Source organism: Podarcis muralis, chromosome 13, assembly GCF_964188315.1.
Source record: "Podarcis muralis chromosome 13, rPodMur119.hap1.1, whole genome shotgun sequence".
Lineage (NCBI taxonomy): Eukaryota > Metazoa > Chordata > Lepidosauria > Squamata > Lacertidae > Podarcis > Podarcis muralis.
In genome coordinates this window covers 24,496,708-24,510,865 of record NC_135667.1, presented here as the reverse complement: position 1 = coordinate 24,510,865, position 14,158 = coordinate 24,496,708, and the positions used below count along the sequence as shown (strand labels likewise).

Genomic DNA, 14,158 nt, shown 5'->3' with positions numbered 1-14,158 from the left:
AGTGCATCCACACACATAAAAGCATGCAAACTTATTTTTAAATAATAACTCTGAAAAATGTTTTAAAGGAATGTCCAAGATCTAAGAGTTTCCACAAAGCAGCCTTGATTTCCTTGTTTCTCATACTGTAGATGAATGGATTCAGTGTGGGAGGAATGATGGTATAGACCACAGCAAAAGAGATATCTGTATAAGAAGAAGCATTACTGGGAGGCCTTGCATAGGCAAAGACTCCACTGAAGAGAACCACAGAGACAACAGTGAGGTGGGGAAGGCAAGTGGAGAGGGCTTTTTTCTGACCATGAACAGAAGGGATTCTGAGCACTGTAGAAAAAATCTGAATGTATGTTATGATAATGAATATGAAACAACCTAGTCCCACACTCCAGCTCAGCACCAGGAATCCAACTTCAACTAAGTAGAAATCAGAGCAGGAGAGCTTCAGTAATGTTGGGACTTCACAGAAGAACTGATTGACAGCATTAGAACAGAAAGTGTTTGCAAAGATGCTACCTGTATGTAACATGGCAAAAAGAAGGCTCGTAATCCACAGAGTGGCCACCATCTGAATACAGGCTCCTTTGTGCATAATTGTCTCATAGTGGAGTGGGTTGCAAATAGCAACATTGCGGTCATGTGCCATTATAGTTAAGAGGAAAAAATCTGACGTCCCAAATAAGAAATAAAAGAAAACTTGAGCAACACATCCGGAGTAAGAAATTGACCTGCTGTTTAGGAGGGAAATAGCCATTGATTTGGGTACGATGACTGAAATTGTTCCAACGTCCATCATGGCTAAATTCATCAGAAAGAAGTACATGGGTGTGTGAAGGTGGTGATCAAGGACAAATGCAATGACAATGAGAAGATTTCCTATTATTGCCATCAAGTACAAGGCTAGGAACACAAAGAAGTGTAAGATCTGCAGTTCTCGAATGTCCGAGAATCCTAGCAGGAGAAATGCAGACATGGAGGTAAGATTGTGCATTATGCTCACAGGACTTGTTCAGATGCTTGCTGTGCAAATAAGAAGGAAATAACTGTTAATATACAAATGTTGATTTATGAATTTAATTTAACCAAGATTCCTTTAATCTAGCAGTCACATATACCAGATAGGCAAATGTTATTATGGACTCTTTGTTCCCTTGGTATTGTCACGAGAGTACTACTGTCCTTTCATTTTCCCTTTCCACCTTCACGTTTGTTGTAAGATGCTTTCCCATCCCCAGTCTTTCAGTGGTTAATGGGGATGGGGACAACTCAGCTTTCACCTCAGTCATCAAAATGTTTGGATCAACCCTGGTTGACTGGGTTGCAATTGTAGCCTAATCTGGATTTGTGTGCCCAAATACAGTGGTACCTCGGGTTACATATGCTTCAGGTTACATATGCTTCAGGTTACAGACTCCGCTAACCCAGAAATAGTACCTCAGGTTAAGAACTTTGCTTTAGGATGAGAACAGAAATCGTGCGGCGGCAGCAATGTGGCAGCAGCGGGAGTCCCCATTAGCTAAAGTGGTCTTCAGGTTAAGAACAGTTTCAGGTTAAGAACGGACCTCCGGAATGAATTAAGTACGTAACCAGAGGTACCACTGTACAGCAGAAAAAACTGATCCAATAAAATTTATTCAGTCAACTAAGTCCCCAAAATAATTGATTACAAGAGTGTCTACTCCTGTGAGCAGTATACAGCTGGAGGACTGAATGTAATGGGAGGTGACTTCTTACCTTTCTTTTTTCTGTTTGTCATGTTTCTTGGTCAGGTGTACTCGTGTGTTACTTCCACATCTTAGAATTCTAATCCTGGTGTTTTCCACAGATATATTAATGTCCCAGTTAATGCAACATGTTTTTTAATTATACTTTCAATTCATTGACTTCACTGTGAGAAAAATTTCTAAGGGAGAAATGTAGTGTAAGAGTAGCAGTCAGAGAGGGTTGTAGGCTGAGAGAAAGGGATTGATGAGAAGAAAGAAAAAATAGTCGTTTTTTTCATCATGGGTAGTGTTTATGGATTGACAGTTGTTTTTTTAAAAAAATAAAACTTACCTCGCTCCTTTAAAAGCAGTTGGGTTTCAGTGTGGGTAAATGAAGTATTTCATTAAGCTGCTGCACAAGCCCTTTCCAGAATATTGCCTAGCAGTTTTATATCCAAACTGATTTTTCGAGCACTCTGTGTAGGAAGGAAGTTAATTGTATATCTACTCTGGCATTTTGGCAAATTGCTCCCATGAGTCCAAAACAGCTTATCAGAAACAGAACTCCCTCACCTCAGTTATTACATAATCTGTGTCACAAACATAAACAAATAACTAATATGGGCACACTGAGAATAAGAGGAGGAGGGTTCATTCCTGTGTGATACAAGGCATTCCCATGCAAGTGTCTTCCCTCCAGGGAATGAGTTTGCAAAGGAGCATCCCACAGAAATGAATCCCAAATATCTTGCTAGCAGACCTCCTCACAACCAGTTCCCTAAGTCCCATTGCCATGGAAACTACCCAGACGTACATCCAGGAACAGTACAGTCTCTGCAGAAGGGCTCTGCTAGCTGTGGGTCCCAGTGTGCTTTCAGTCATCATCTGACATGGCTGGCCACCAGCAGTAGAGCAATGTCTGTTGGTAGGCCTAGGTGGTTCCCGTGTCAATGGGGCCTTGGAAATGGGCTGTGAGAAAGCTAGGGGGTCAGAGTGTGGATTCTGCAGGACATTTCTTTACAAGCAAAGGGGCACAATGATAAAGGAGTACCCTGCACCCCATAGGATTGAATTCTCCTCTCACCAGTTGGTGAATGGAGGATTAAGTCTTGCTTGGCTGTGCTTGGAATAAATTCACATTTCGGTTCTCTCCCCCCCCCCCCCAATGTTCCACAGCATACATACTGGATTAAAAATATCTCTCCTCTATGCATTCAGCATTTTGATTTACACTTAGAAAGTGTCTAAAAGCTATGTAGTGTATCCCACTACCCAAAGGATAAGTCTTTACAGTCAAACTACATAATCTAGCCTACTATGCCCTCATAAATTTTATGTTGCTGCAAGTCTAAGACACAGTTCAACTGAAGTTTGCAAATTTATATATGCTTACTTTGGAGGAAGAGGGACGCGGGTGGCACTGTGGGTAAAAGCCTCAGTGCCTAGGGCTTGCCGATCGAAAGGTCGGCGGTTCCAATCCCCGCAGCGGGGTGCGCTCCCGTTGCTCGGTCCCAGCGCCTGCCAACCTAGCAGTTCGAAAGCACCCCCGGGTGCAAGTAGATAAATAGGGACCGCTTACTGGTGGGAAGGTAAACGGCGTTTCCGTGTGCTGCGCTGGCTCGCCAGATGCAGCTTGTCACGCTGGCCACGTGACCCGGAAGTGTCTGCGGACAGCGCTGGCTCCCGGCCTATAGAGTGAGATGAGCGCACAACCCTAGAGTCTGTCAAGACTGGCCCGTACGGGCAGGGGTACCTTTACCTTTACCTTTACTTTGGAGGAAATCTCATTGAGGTCAGTAAGGTTTGCTTCCAATAAGACATGCACAGGATTGGACTGTATTTGATTGAAAGGTCCCCTAGCTGACTCCAATGTTGGTTGTTTACTCCTTGCAAAATACGGTGTTAATAAAGAGAAATTTCTAGACATAGATCATGCAGCACTTAAATTACAGGCTCCAACCACTTTAACTATCCAATTCTGAAAGTTGAGTTACTTAAAACAAAATAAAATATCATTGTGTGGGTAGTGTCTCTGCCTGTAAAGACAAAGCTGAAGTCACCAGGCTGTTCTATACCTGTAGATGTTTCCAGGACATAAAAACAACAACAAGCAGATCAGAATGCAGTCAAGAGTTAAGCATGTGTATGCGCACGCACATACACATGAAAAGATTATACAGTGGACACTCGGGTTGCGAATGTGATCCATGTGGGATGCACGTTCACAACCCGGAGTGTTGGCAACCCATGTCTGTGCACACGCGGGTTGGGATTCGGCGCTTCTGCGCATGTGCAAAGCATAATTTAGTGCTTCTGCACATGCGCGACTGCCGAAACCCGGAAGTAACCCGTTCCGGTACTTCCGGGTTTCGGCAGTCCGCAACCTGATAAAATGCAACCTGAAGCGGACGCAACATGAGGTATGGCTGTATATGAAAAGCAGGAATACTCTGACCATGCCAACAAACACATGCACATACCTGAGGAATCTTGTTGTGACCAAAGGTGATGGAAGATTCAGTCTTCTGAAGTGAGCCCCCACTTACAATGATAGTACATCTTTCCCCTTATGTGCCTGTAATTAAGTACATTCCTGCGCAGTAGGTCCAGCAGGTTGTTCCATGTGCCCCTTCAATCAAACAGATTGTCATAGATCTGGCACTTCAGAGGAACATTGGGAAAGATCTTGAGATTCTAATTGATCTCATTAATGCCAAAAATTCAACGGAGGATGTGCTGATATTTTTAAACAATATGATGCTATTAAATTAAGATGAAAAACTTCTCTCAGAGATGATGTCATAAATTTGCCAGTTAGAGATGGGGTGGTTCTGGCTGGGATGGCTGGATCTGTCTCTCCCCGCAACACCCCCAACCCCACATTGTACTATTATGATTGGAGGTGGGTTAAGGGAACTAAGGCTGCATTGATATGGGGGTTATTGAAGCAAAACAGGTATTGCCGGTTCCTGGCCCACCGTGAATAGTCCCCAAAGAATATGTAGTGATGACACACAACTCTCTCTCTCTCTCTCTTTTCCATCGGTACCAGGAGAGGCTTGTAAAGTACTTGACTGGTGTCCGGAATCTTGATGTGGGCCCAGACAATGAAATGAAATCAAGGCAAGATGGAGTTGTTCTGGGTGTATGGTTCCTGAGTTTGGGAGATGGAAAAACAATCTGTCCTGTATAGTGTCCCACTCCCCTTAAAGGAGCAGGTTCGTAATCACTTGGGATCAGGAGTCAGTGGCTTGAAGTGCTTATGCCAAGCTTCAGCTGGTGCACAACTATTGTCTTTAATGGACAGGGATAGCTTGGCTACCGTCACTCAGACTCTGGTAACCTCCAATTGTGCTATTGCCCAAGAAATAAGAAAACCCCACTGTATTATGTAGAAGCACTCTGGGTCCTCCATCCTGCTGGAGACCTGCAATTTATGTGATATTTGTCTTGTAAAAGAGCATGGATATTAAGGATGTGTGCAGTGAATTCAGACAAATACCAAATTCATCCTGAGCAAAAGCAGGGTGCCTTGAGGGAGGCAGAAGGGTGGATTCTGGATTTCCCCAAGTTGACATGGGATCTGTGTGAGGCTTCCCAAGAAACAGAAAGGAATGTGCCTTCCCGTTTCCTCAGCACCTCTTGTTAGAGATATTAGAGTGGAATTCCCTGCTCTGGATCTTGTGCACCATAGAAGTGAATAAGCTCCACCACAAGAATGAATTCCAAAAAGTTTTACTGCAAAAATGTTTTAAACTAGTTACAAAATAAAATGTTACAAAATGCAAAGTAACACATTTCTCTAAACAAACTAGCAATAAGTTCCAGTCTTTTTAAAGTCCTTGACATTGTCCAAAAACATTCTCTCTTTGGTCCCAGAGAAAGGTCCTATCTCAGTTGCACATTTTTCTAACCATAAATTCAATTCCCTGAATATATGGAGTTTTCTAAAACATTGGCTTATGGGCAAACTTCATTGGAAAATTCAGAGAACTGAATTTGTGGTTAAGTTCATATATTGAAAGTGTGAATTTGATAGATTCAGTTTAAAATGAGAGTTGAGGTGAAATTCTCACCCATTGTTATTGGTAGTAGCAAGGGATGAGGCCTACACCAGTGTTTAGAAAAGGAACCTAGTCAATAAAGTCCACACAATATTAGAATGCCATGTTGATTTCTGCATAGATTATAACTCAGCTGATATTAGGTTGACTGTAGCCAAACTATGAATATGAAAAATGATGGATGAAAGAAATTCAATGTAGGCTAGAGGAGGCAGAGGGTAATATTTGTGATAGAAGTAATGTTTGCTGGTTACTGAAATGTGTGTGGCGCTTTATTTAAAGGAAACTATTCTCATACCGAAGACCACAAAATCCCATTTTCACAGAACAACTCAGGAGAAAACTTTAGAAGATTTCCCAAAATTTAAGAGTTTCCACAAAGCAGTCTTGATTTCTTTGTTTCTCATGCTGTAGATGAATGGATTCAATGTGGGAGGGATTATGGTGTACATCACAGACACAACTATATCCAGATCAGAAGAAGAATCACTAGGAGGCCTTGCATAGGCAAACACCCCACTTATAAGAAACACAGAGACAACAGTGAGGTGAGGAAGGCAAGTGGAGAGGGCTTTTTTCTTTCCATGAACAGAGGGGATTTTTAACACTGTAGAAAAGATCTGCATATATGTTAAGATGACGAAAACAAAACAACCTAGTGCTATACCAGAGCTTAGCACAAGAAACCCAACTTCAACCAGGTAGAAGTTAGAGCAGGAGAGCTTCAGTAGTGGTGGGATTTCACAGAAGAACTGATTAACAGCATTAGAACAGAAGGTATTTGCAAAGGTGCTCCCAGTATGTAACACAGAATATAAAACACAAATAGTCCACACAATCGCTACCATACGAATACAGGCTGCTTTGTGCATTATTGACTCATATTGTAATGGGTTGCAGATAGCAACATAGCGATCATGTGCCATTATAGTTAGGAGAGCAAAATCTGATGTTCCAAATAACATAAAGAAAACTTGAGCAACACATCCAAAATAAGAAATAAACCTGCTGTTTAGAAGGGAAAGAACTATTGATTTGGGTACCATGACGGAAATTGTTCCGATGTCCAGCATAGCCAAATTCAGTAGAAAGAAGTACATGGGTGTGTGAAGCTGGTGATCAAGGACAATTGCAGCAACAATGAGGAGATTCCCTATGATTGCTATAATGTACAATGCTAGGAACACAAAGAAGTGCAAGATCTGCAGTTCTCGAATGTCTGAGAATCCCAGCAGCAGAAATGTAGACATGGAGGTAAGATTGTGCATTTTTTTCACTGGGCATATTCACATATTACCTGTACCAGAATAAGATAGAAAGAAATATTGAGTAAACAGTTTAATTTAAGCTGGACTCCTTCTGTGTAATAATCAAATGAAGCTGATATTTCTTTGCTGAAATATGAAATGAAGACATATGATGATACGCTGTCTGACCCCTCTGTATTGTCATGAGAGAATCCCTGTCCACTCATTGAGCCTCTATATCTGTTGCAAATGTGTTCAGGGCAAGGTCTGATTATATCCATACTCTCTTCTCCTGACATCTATGCATTCAGAGGGAGCTCAGAAAGAGAAGCCAACATGCAGGCACATCTATGTCCTAGGAGTTCACCACCAAGCTATAGGTCTCAATGATTCAGGGTTCTCAATTAAACTGCTAGATTATTTGCACACAATATTCACATATAGCCTTCCTTTGGGGTGTTTGGCTGGACGTGGAAGGAAATATGAAACTTAATGCAGCCTGAGAAGGCAGGGTAGATCAACTATTTTCATTGGTGATGCAGATACAGGTGCCTTTCCTCTCATCCTTCTCACAAACTGTGTGAACACATTTGCCCCAGTTCCTTTGCCCACCCCAGAAAGGTCACCAAACAGCAGGTCCTTTTCACAGTTAGCAGGCTTCACCTCCCCCCCCCCCATAAACAAGGAACTGCTACTCAATATTCTGTCAGGTCCCATTAGAAGATGGAGGACTCTCAGATGAATGCAGCACCATTGTATCATAGTCCCACATAAACATATCTGAAGACTAGTACAGGGGATCACTATATCACTGTACACACTATTATTAATAGTGTACAAGCCACCATCCAATTGTCGGAGGGACTGCTCTCCAGATTTGTGTAGTGTTTACTTCTTAGCTTTTCATCTCCTGAAGAAATCCTGCAAGGCAGCAGAGGTTTAGGATCGGAGTTTTCCTTCTCCTACCTAAATGGGCTACCTTCCCAGTTTGGCAAGCCCCATCTGCCTCACTTCCCTCTACAGCACCTCCAGAAACCACCTTCTTGACCACTGGACCCACCATTGGTCTTGTTTGCTCAATCCGCCAGATTAAGATCCACTAAATCTTTGCATGCAGAGGAAGTCCTTAATTCACCAAGGGTTTGAGACCCATTGCCTACCTTCAGCTGGTTTAGCTGGCCAGGCAAAGCTGTTCCCAGTTTGTGGCCACTGTCACATGCTGACAGCTCCTAGGAGCCACAGGTGAGAGCTGAGTGCAGGTTGGGGACCAAAGGTCAACAAGCTACCCCAGAAGGAGCATGACATATCCCCCACCAGAGGTACTGCCCCTCCCCTAACACCTCATGCACCCCATCAGTATTTAGCTGCCTTAGTATTTAAGAAATCATTATGGTACTGTCTTACCCAATGTTAGACCCTTAGTGAGGAGGTGACTTGCTTGAACATAAGAAAAATAGCCGCTAATTGGGAGAGTGAGCAAACACTATTGGAGGATAAACCAAGTGTGTGTCATGTGACCTGCTTTGTGGTGCCTAAACTAGCCTTTGGTGTGGCGTAAGATGCTGCTGAGTGTGGCAGGGAGTGCCGACTTATATGTTGCCTCAGCCAGAAGAATGCCTTGGATCAGCCCCAACTGATCTGCTGGTCCTCCTGCTAGCCTACTCTGGATTTGTATTCTGGTGCAGACAGCTTATGCAAATGAATAATTTATCACATCAGTGTCTACTCATGGGAGAAGTATAATGGTGGGAGGCTGAATTGGTTGTAAGACCACTTTTTCCCTAATTGCTTGCAATTTCATTATTTTTCTTTTGGTCAGATTTCTCAGTTAAGTGTACAAAGATGCTTACATGTTACTTCCACATCTTGGAAGTCTTGCCTTGATGTTTCCCACAGACATACTGCTGCCCCTGCCCCCCAGTTAATGCATACTGCTTGTATTATTACACTTTAATGACATTGACTTCAGTGAATGGGAAATTTCAAAGGGAATGTTGTTGTGTAAGAGAGAAATGTAGGTGGTGTGCCAATGAATAAAGAGGGGGGAAATGTCAGACTTTTAAAACTGTAGATAGTATTAAATTTACATTTTTTAAAATTAAAATAAAACTTACCTAGCCCCTTTAAGAGCAGTTGGCTCTCAATGTGGGTAAATGACATTTTTTGGGGGTAGCTGCTTTAGGTTATGACTGGTCATGCATCCCTTGGGTCATCTGAGAGTCTTTCATCTGCTTTTCAGATTTGACTAAATATTGTGTAGCAGCTCCTTTCTAAACTGGCTTTTTAAATATGCTCATGTAGAAAGGAGGTTAATTGGATGTGCACTTTGGTACTTTGACAAATTGTTCCCATGTGTCCAAACAATAACTTTCATAACAATAATTTTCACCCTCATTATTGCTTCTTCTGATTTTGTCAGAAATGTAATCAAATAAATATTACATGCACATTTTGCCTGAATTGGCAATGGCAGAGAATTTTGGTTCACTCTACGTTTTGCAGTGAGCTTAAACATTTTGTCCCTCTGGGTCCCATGTGTGGATTGCAACAGAGATATGGAGATGAATCTGTTTTGCGTATCTAAGCATTTATGTATTTAAAAGCTGATGCAAAGTCTGCCTTATTTATATTTAAATGTTCAAAGCAGCTAGTAATGTGACTGTCATGTGGGTAAAAAAGTCATATAAAGTGCTTCCAAGGACCACATGTCATAACAAAGAGTTATAGATACAGATATCAATGTAGGCAGCCATCTTTCTTCAGGTAGAGACTGGCTATTATGGTGTCCATTTGCTTCCTGGGTTGTTGTTGCTGGAGTTCTGCCCTTGTTGGATAGCCCCAGCCAATCAGAACTCTGTGTGGGTGTGGCTGCGGGCACATTTAACCGTGGCACAACCAGCTTTCACACTCTCTTTCTCTCCATCACTGGCCTAAGCCAAACTGCTCACATTTGTAACCAATAAAGTTGTGGCCTTTTTGAACCCATAAACCAAAATACTTTGTGTCCGTGTGCTTTATTGTTCTCCTGGGAACTTTGTGGCTTGGAACTTGCCATGCAATTCCATTCTTTTGCTCTTGATAAAGAGTACTGTGCATGAGTAGACTGAACTTTTTGAGTTCAGGAGACACAAATGTACAGGAGACACAAATGTGCATCAGACATTTGAATTGAACCACAAGATAAGTGACAAGAGTGTAACAATAAAATAAAGCAACTGACTGCAAAATATACATTGCCATACTTAATACATACAGCTCACAAAATATTGTCCACAGTAGCTATTTCTGAACTCAAATAACTTAAGTTGCTTAGCAATCCCACAGTGCCCCCTTCAGTTTGCAATGTATCAGTGATTTTAAGGCTCAGAAGTTAATTTAAATTGTTAAAGAAGTTAGCTGGGGCGGGGGTGGGCAAACATGCTTTTTTTCCCAAATAAGGAAAGCAAAAAAGTAGCAAAAAGACAATATGCACTACAAAGGTAATTAGTAGTGCTGAGCTGAATCCCCCCCCCCGAAAAAAACCACGCATTTGTCACACAACATAAGAAGTCAGATATTATTTCACAGAATGAGTCTCTGAAGTTTTTGTGAATATACTTATGCATCTTGGGAAAGTTTTATTACTGTTTTAATTTAATTAGTCATAAATTGTGTGTGGATAAGGAGAATGCCTGTTTCACAGTGAAAACCAAATTATACTGATGAGACAATGTAACTTTCCATTTTGGAATTCTTGTGTTTTCTTATGTTGCAAGGAGCAATGCCCCAAGTGTGCATATCCCCAAGCTCAACAGATAATACTAAACACTGCAGACATCCCCAACACACACACACACAAAAAAAATAACAATTATAGAGAAAGTTTATCCCTCTAGAAGAGAACATGAGGACTGAAATACTTAGATTTCTCTCTCCCTCTTTGCTTTCTCTTTTCCCTTGGTTTTATAATCTTCAAAGATTTCTGCTTTCATGGAGCCTGCAAATGAATACCAACATTCCTACTGGCTCCCACATCACATCTTCTGACGCCTGATAGCCCAGAGTTAAGATTCTGCTAGTTAATTAACTGCTTAATATCCTAAAGCTCAGACAATTATTTTTGTTTCCTTCAAACCACCACCACCCCCGCAAAAGTGGCTACCTAGATAAGTGCTGTCAAATGAGGGAATCAACGTTTTCTCCATCTTTAAATCAGGTACAAGCAAAAAAATTAATAATTTTTTTTCTTGTTATCCATTAATTGCATCTATGTGCATGGTATGAATTTAATGCCATTTTGTTCCAATCATCTGTGAAGAATATTATCTTGTGTGAAATGTTCTAGTTTTGTAGGGTTCATCCTCTTCAAACTGGAGTAACATATGACTAAATGCCAATAACCTTATGTTTTTATAGCAAAGAGTAGGGAGGGATACAGTAGAGGTTTATCAAGTTTGTCTAACCACCTTAAAGCCATCCAGATTGGTGACCAATTTGTGGTTGCAAACTTCCAAAGATTACTAACAATTTTCTGTGTGAAAGCTTTTTAGCTGTCCCGATTCTCCCACCATTCATTGGTTGGCCTCAAGATCTAGTATTATGGAGGAGGGAAAAGAATTTTCTTTTTTACCCCTTTTCCCAACCAAAAAGCCAAGCAGTGTAACCTTTCCTTGAAGGGAATTTGTTCCAGCTCTGTGTTCATTTTGGTTGCCTCCCCTCACCCCTTTCTGAACTCTACAAGATACTTTTTGAAGTATGGCAACCAGAGCTGTGGACAGTATTGCAAATGTGGTTGCACTATAAATATTTTTGAACCATTACAAAATTGGTGGGTTCATTTTTAATCCCTTTCCTAACTGATCCCTCATATGGGATTTGGCTTTTTCTCAGCTGCTACTCACTAAGTCAACATATCCATTGAGCTATCATGATGAATGCAGGTTATCTTGGGCTTGCTGATCTGATGTTTGGCGGTTCGAATCCCTGCAATGGAGTAAGCTCCCATTGCTCTGTCCCAGCTCCTGCCAACCTAGCAGTTCGAAAACATGCCAGTGCAAGTAGATAAATAGGTAGGAAGATAAGTGGCATTTCTGTGTGCTCTGGTTTCCATCACGGTGTTCCATTGCGCCAGAAGCAGTTTAGTCATGCTGGCTACATGACCCGGATAGTTGTCTATGGACAAACGCCAGCTCCCTCAGCCTGAAAGCCAGATGACTGCCACAACCCCATAGTCACCTTTGACTGGACTTAACCATCCAGGGGTCCTTAACCCTTATCTTTATTGGTCAGTCATTGTCTGCTATGACCCCATTGGGTACATGTGTGCAGTCAGGGATTTTTGTCTCATAGTGCATCACCTCTCACTTATTAACAGTGAACCATATTTGCTATTTTGTTGCCCATTCAGCCAGTGTGGAAACTCCCTTTAGAAGTCTGTCACAATCCTTTTTCTCATTTTGGCACTTACATGCTAGTCTTGACTAGGGAAGGGATTCCCACAAATGACAGCATGTTCCCTCAGATGTTCCCTCAGATTATCCAGAACTTTGACACTAGAATGTTACAGAAAAGGTTTTATTTATTTAAAAATTTTAGTCACAACTTTTTGGCTCAGATTATTTAAATCATTTTTTCTCCTTTCTACTTGTTTGTTTGTTTTTGTTGTTTTGCTCTATTCCTAAATCACACCATAACTATAGTTCTCCATGCAATTTTCAAAAACAAAATACTTAAACAATTTAAAATTCCCCATCAACAAGGATATAAATCAGCTAAAGCAGCACTAGGACTATTATTATAAATCAGACCAGAAGGCTAAAATTGACCCATTCAATATATACGATGGTTTAGTCTCAAGTTTATAATGCATAGTAGTAATGCCACATTGATGTTTCTTTCGTCGGGGTCTTTTGGTTACAGTTCAATGATGGCACAATGATCCTGAATGAAAAAGAAAATATCTCAGGAACAGTTGTGACAGAGTTCGTGCTGATTGGATTCTCTAGTCTGCAGAAGATGCACCTACCATTGTTCTGCCTCTTCCTGGTCATATATGTGTTGTCAGTAATTGGCAATGGTCTGATCATCCTCATAATCCGCCTCGATGCCCGCCTCCATACCCCTATGTACTATTTTCTCAGCAACCTTGCCTGGTTGGAGATGATCATCACCACCACAGTCACACCTAAGATGCTCAGCCTTCTCATCACAAAGAAAAAAACCATCTCCTTCTTTGGATGTGCTGTTCAGCTAACACTGTACTTCCTTTGTGGGACCACAGAAGTTCTCCTATTAGGAATCATGTCTGTGGATCGCTACTTGGCCATCTGCAATCCACTGCGCTACACGGCCATCATGAGTAACCAGGTCTGCATGCTGATGATGCTTTTCTGTTGGTTTGGAAGTTTCTTTTGTGTTGCAATTAGTGCCGTTTTCAAGACAGGCCTTCCTTATTGTGGCCCCAATGTCATTGACCATTTCTTCTGTGATACTGGTCCCTTGTTAAAGTTGGTCTGTGCAGACACCACTCTGGTTGAAACTGTAGAATTTTCCTCATCCTGTTTCACACTCCTGAGTTCCGTCTCTGTGTCAGCTGTCTCCTACCTGAGCATCATTTTCACTGTGATCAGGATGCCTTCAGCGCAAGGCAGGAGGAAAGCCTTCAGCACATTCAGCTCCCATATCACTGTGGCCACCCTCTATTATGGCAGCTCCATATTCATCTATGTCAGACCACCTGGAAGTTCTTCTATGGAGTTTAATAAGGTGGCCACTGTGTTCAACTCTGTGGTAACTCCATTCCTTAATCCACTTATCTATAGCTTTAGAAACAAAGTGGTCAAGGATGTGCTAAAAGATGCAGTGAAGAAAATTGGTGCAATATTTAGGAAAACAGTCGATTAGGCATCTCTTGCTTCTTTGTCACTCAAGTTCCTAACTTAACTTAGAACCTTTCTGTTATGCCTTGTCAAATGTGTTTTAAAAAGCCAATGCAATTCTGGGCTGCATCAATAGGAGTATAGCATCTAGATCAAGGGAAGTAATAGTGCCACTGTATTCTGCTCTGGTCAGACCTCACCTGGAGTACTGTGTCCAGTTCTGGGCACCACAGTTCAAGAAGGACACTGACAAACTGGAACGTGTCCAGAGGAGGGCAACCAAAATGGTC

At 41.7% G+C, this 14,158-nt stretch overlaps 3 protein-coding genes across 3 annotated transcripts; 1 reads left to right on the top strand and 2 right to left on the bottom strand.

Moving 5' to 3' along the window:
* Positions 1 to 37: 37 nt before the first annotated feature.
* Positions 38 to 988, bottom strand: LOC114582818 (olfactory receptor 14I1-like). Its single transcript, XM_028704118.2, has one exon. It carries the CDS (start codon positions 986 to 988, stop codon positions 38 to 40), a length of 951 nt encoding a protein of 316 aa, XP_028559951.2.
* A 5,108-nt stretch (positions 989 to 6,096) lies between these two features.
* LOC114583072 (olfactory receptor 14I1-like) lies at positions 6,097 to 7,032 on the bottom strand. The gene has a single exon (XM_028704420.2). The coding sequence runs from the start codon at positions 7,030 to 7,032 to the stop codon at positions 6,097 to 6,099; it is 936 nt and encodes a 311-aa protein (XP_028560253.2).
* Positions 7,033 to 12,924: 5,892 nt separating this feature from the next.
* LOC114583074 (olfactory receptor 6M1-like) lies at positions 12,925 to 13,893 on the top strand. The gene has a single exon (XM_028704423.2). The coding sequence runs from the start codon at positions 12,925 to 12,927 to the stop codon at positions 13,891 to 13,893; it is 969 nt and encodes a 322-aa protein (XP_028560256.2).
* The last annotated feature ends 265 nt before the right edge of the window (positions 13,894 to 14,158 follow it).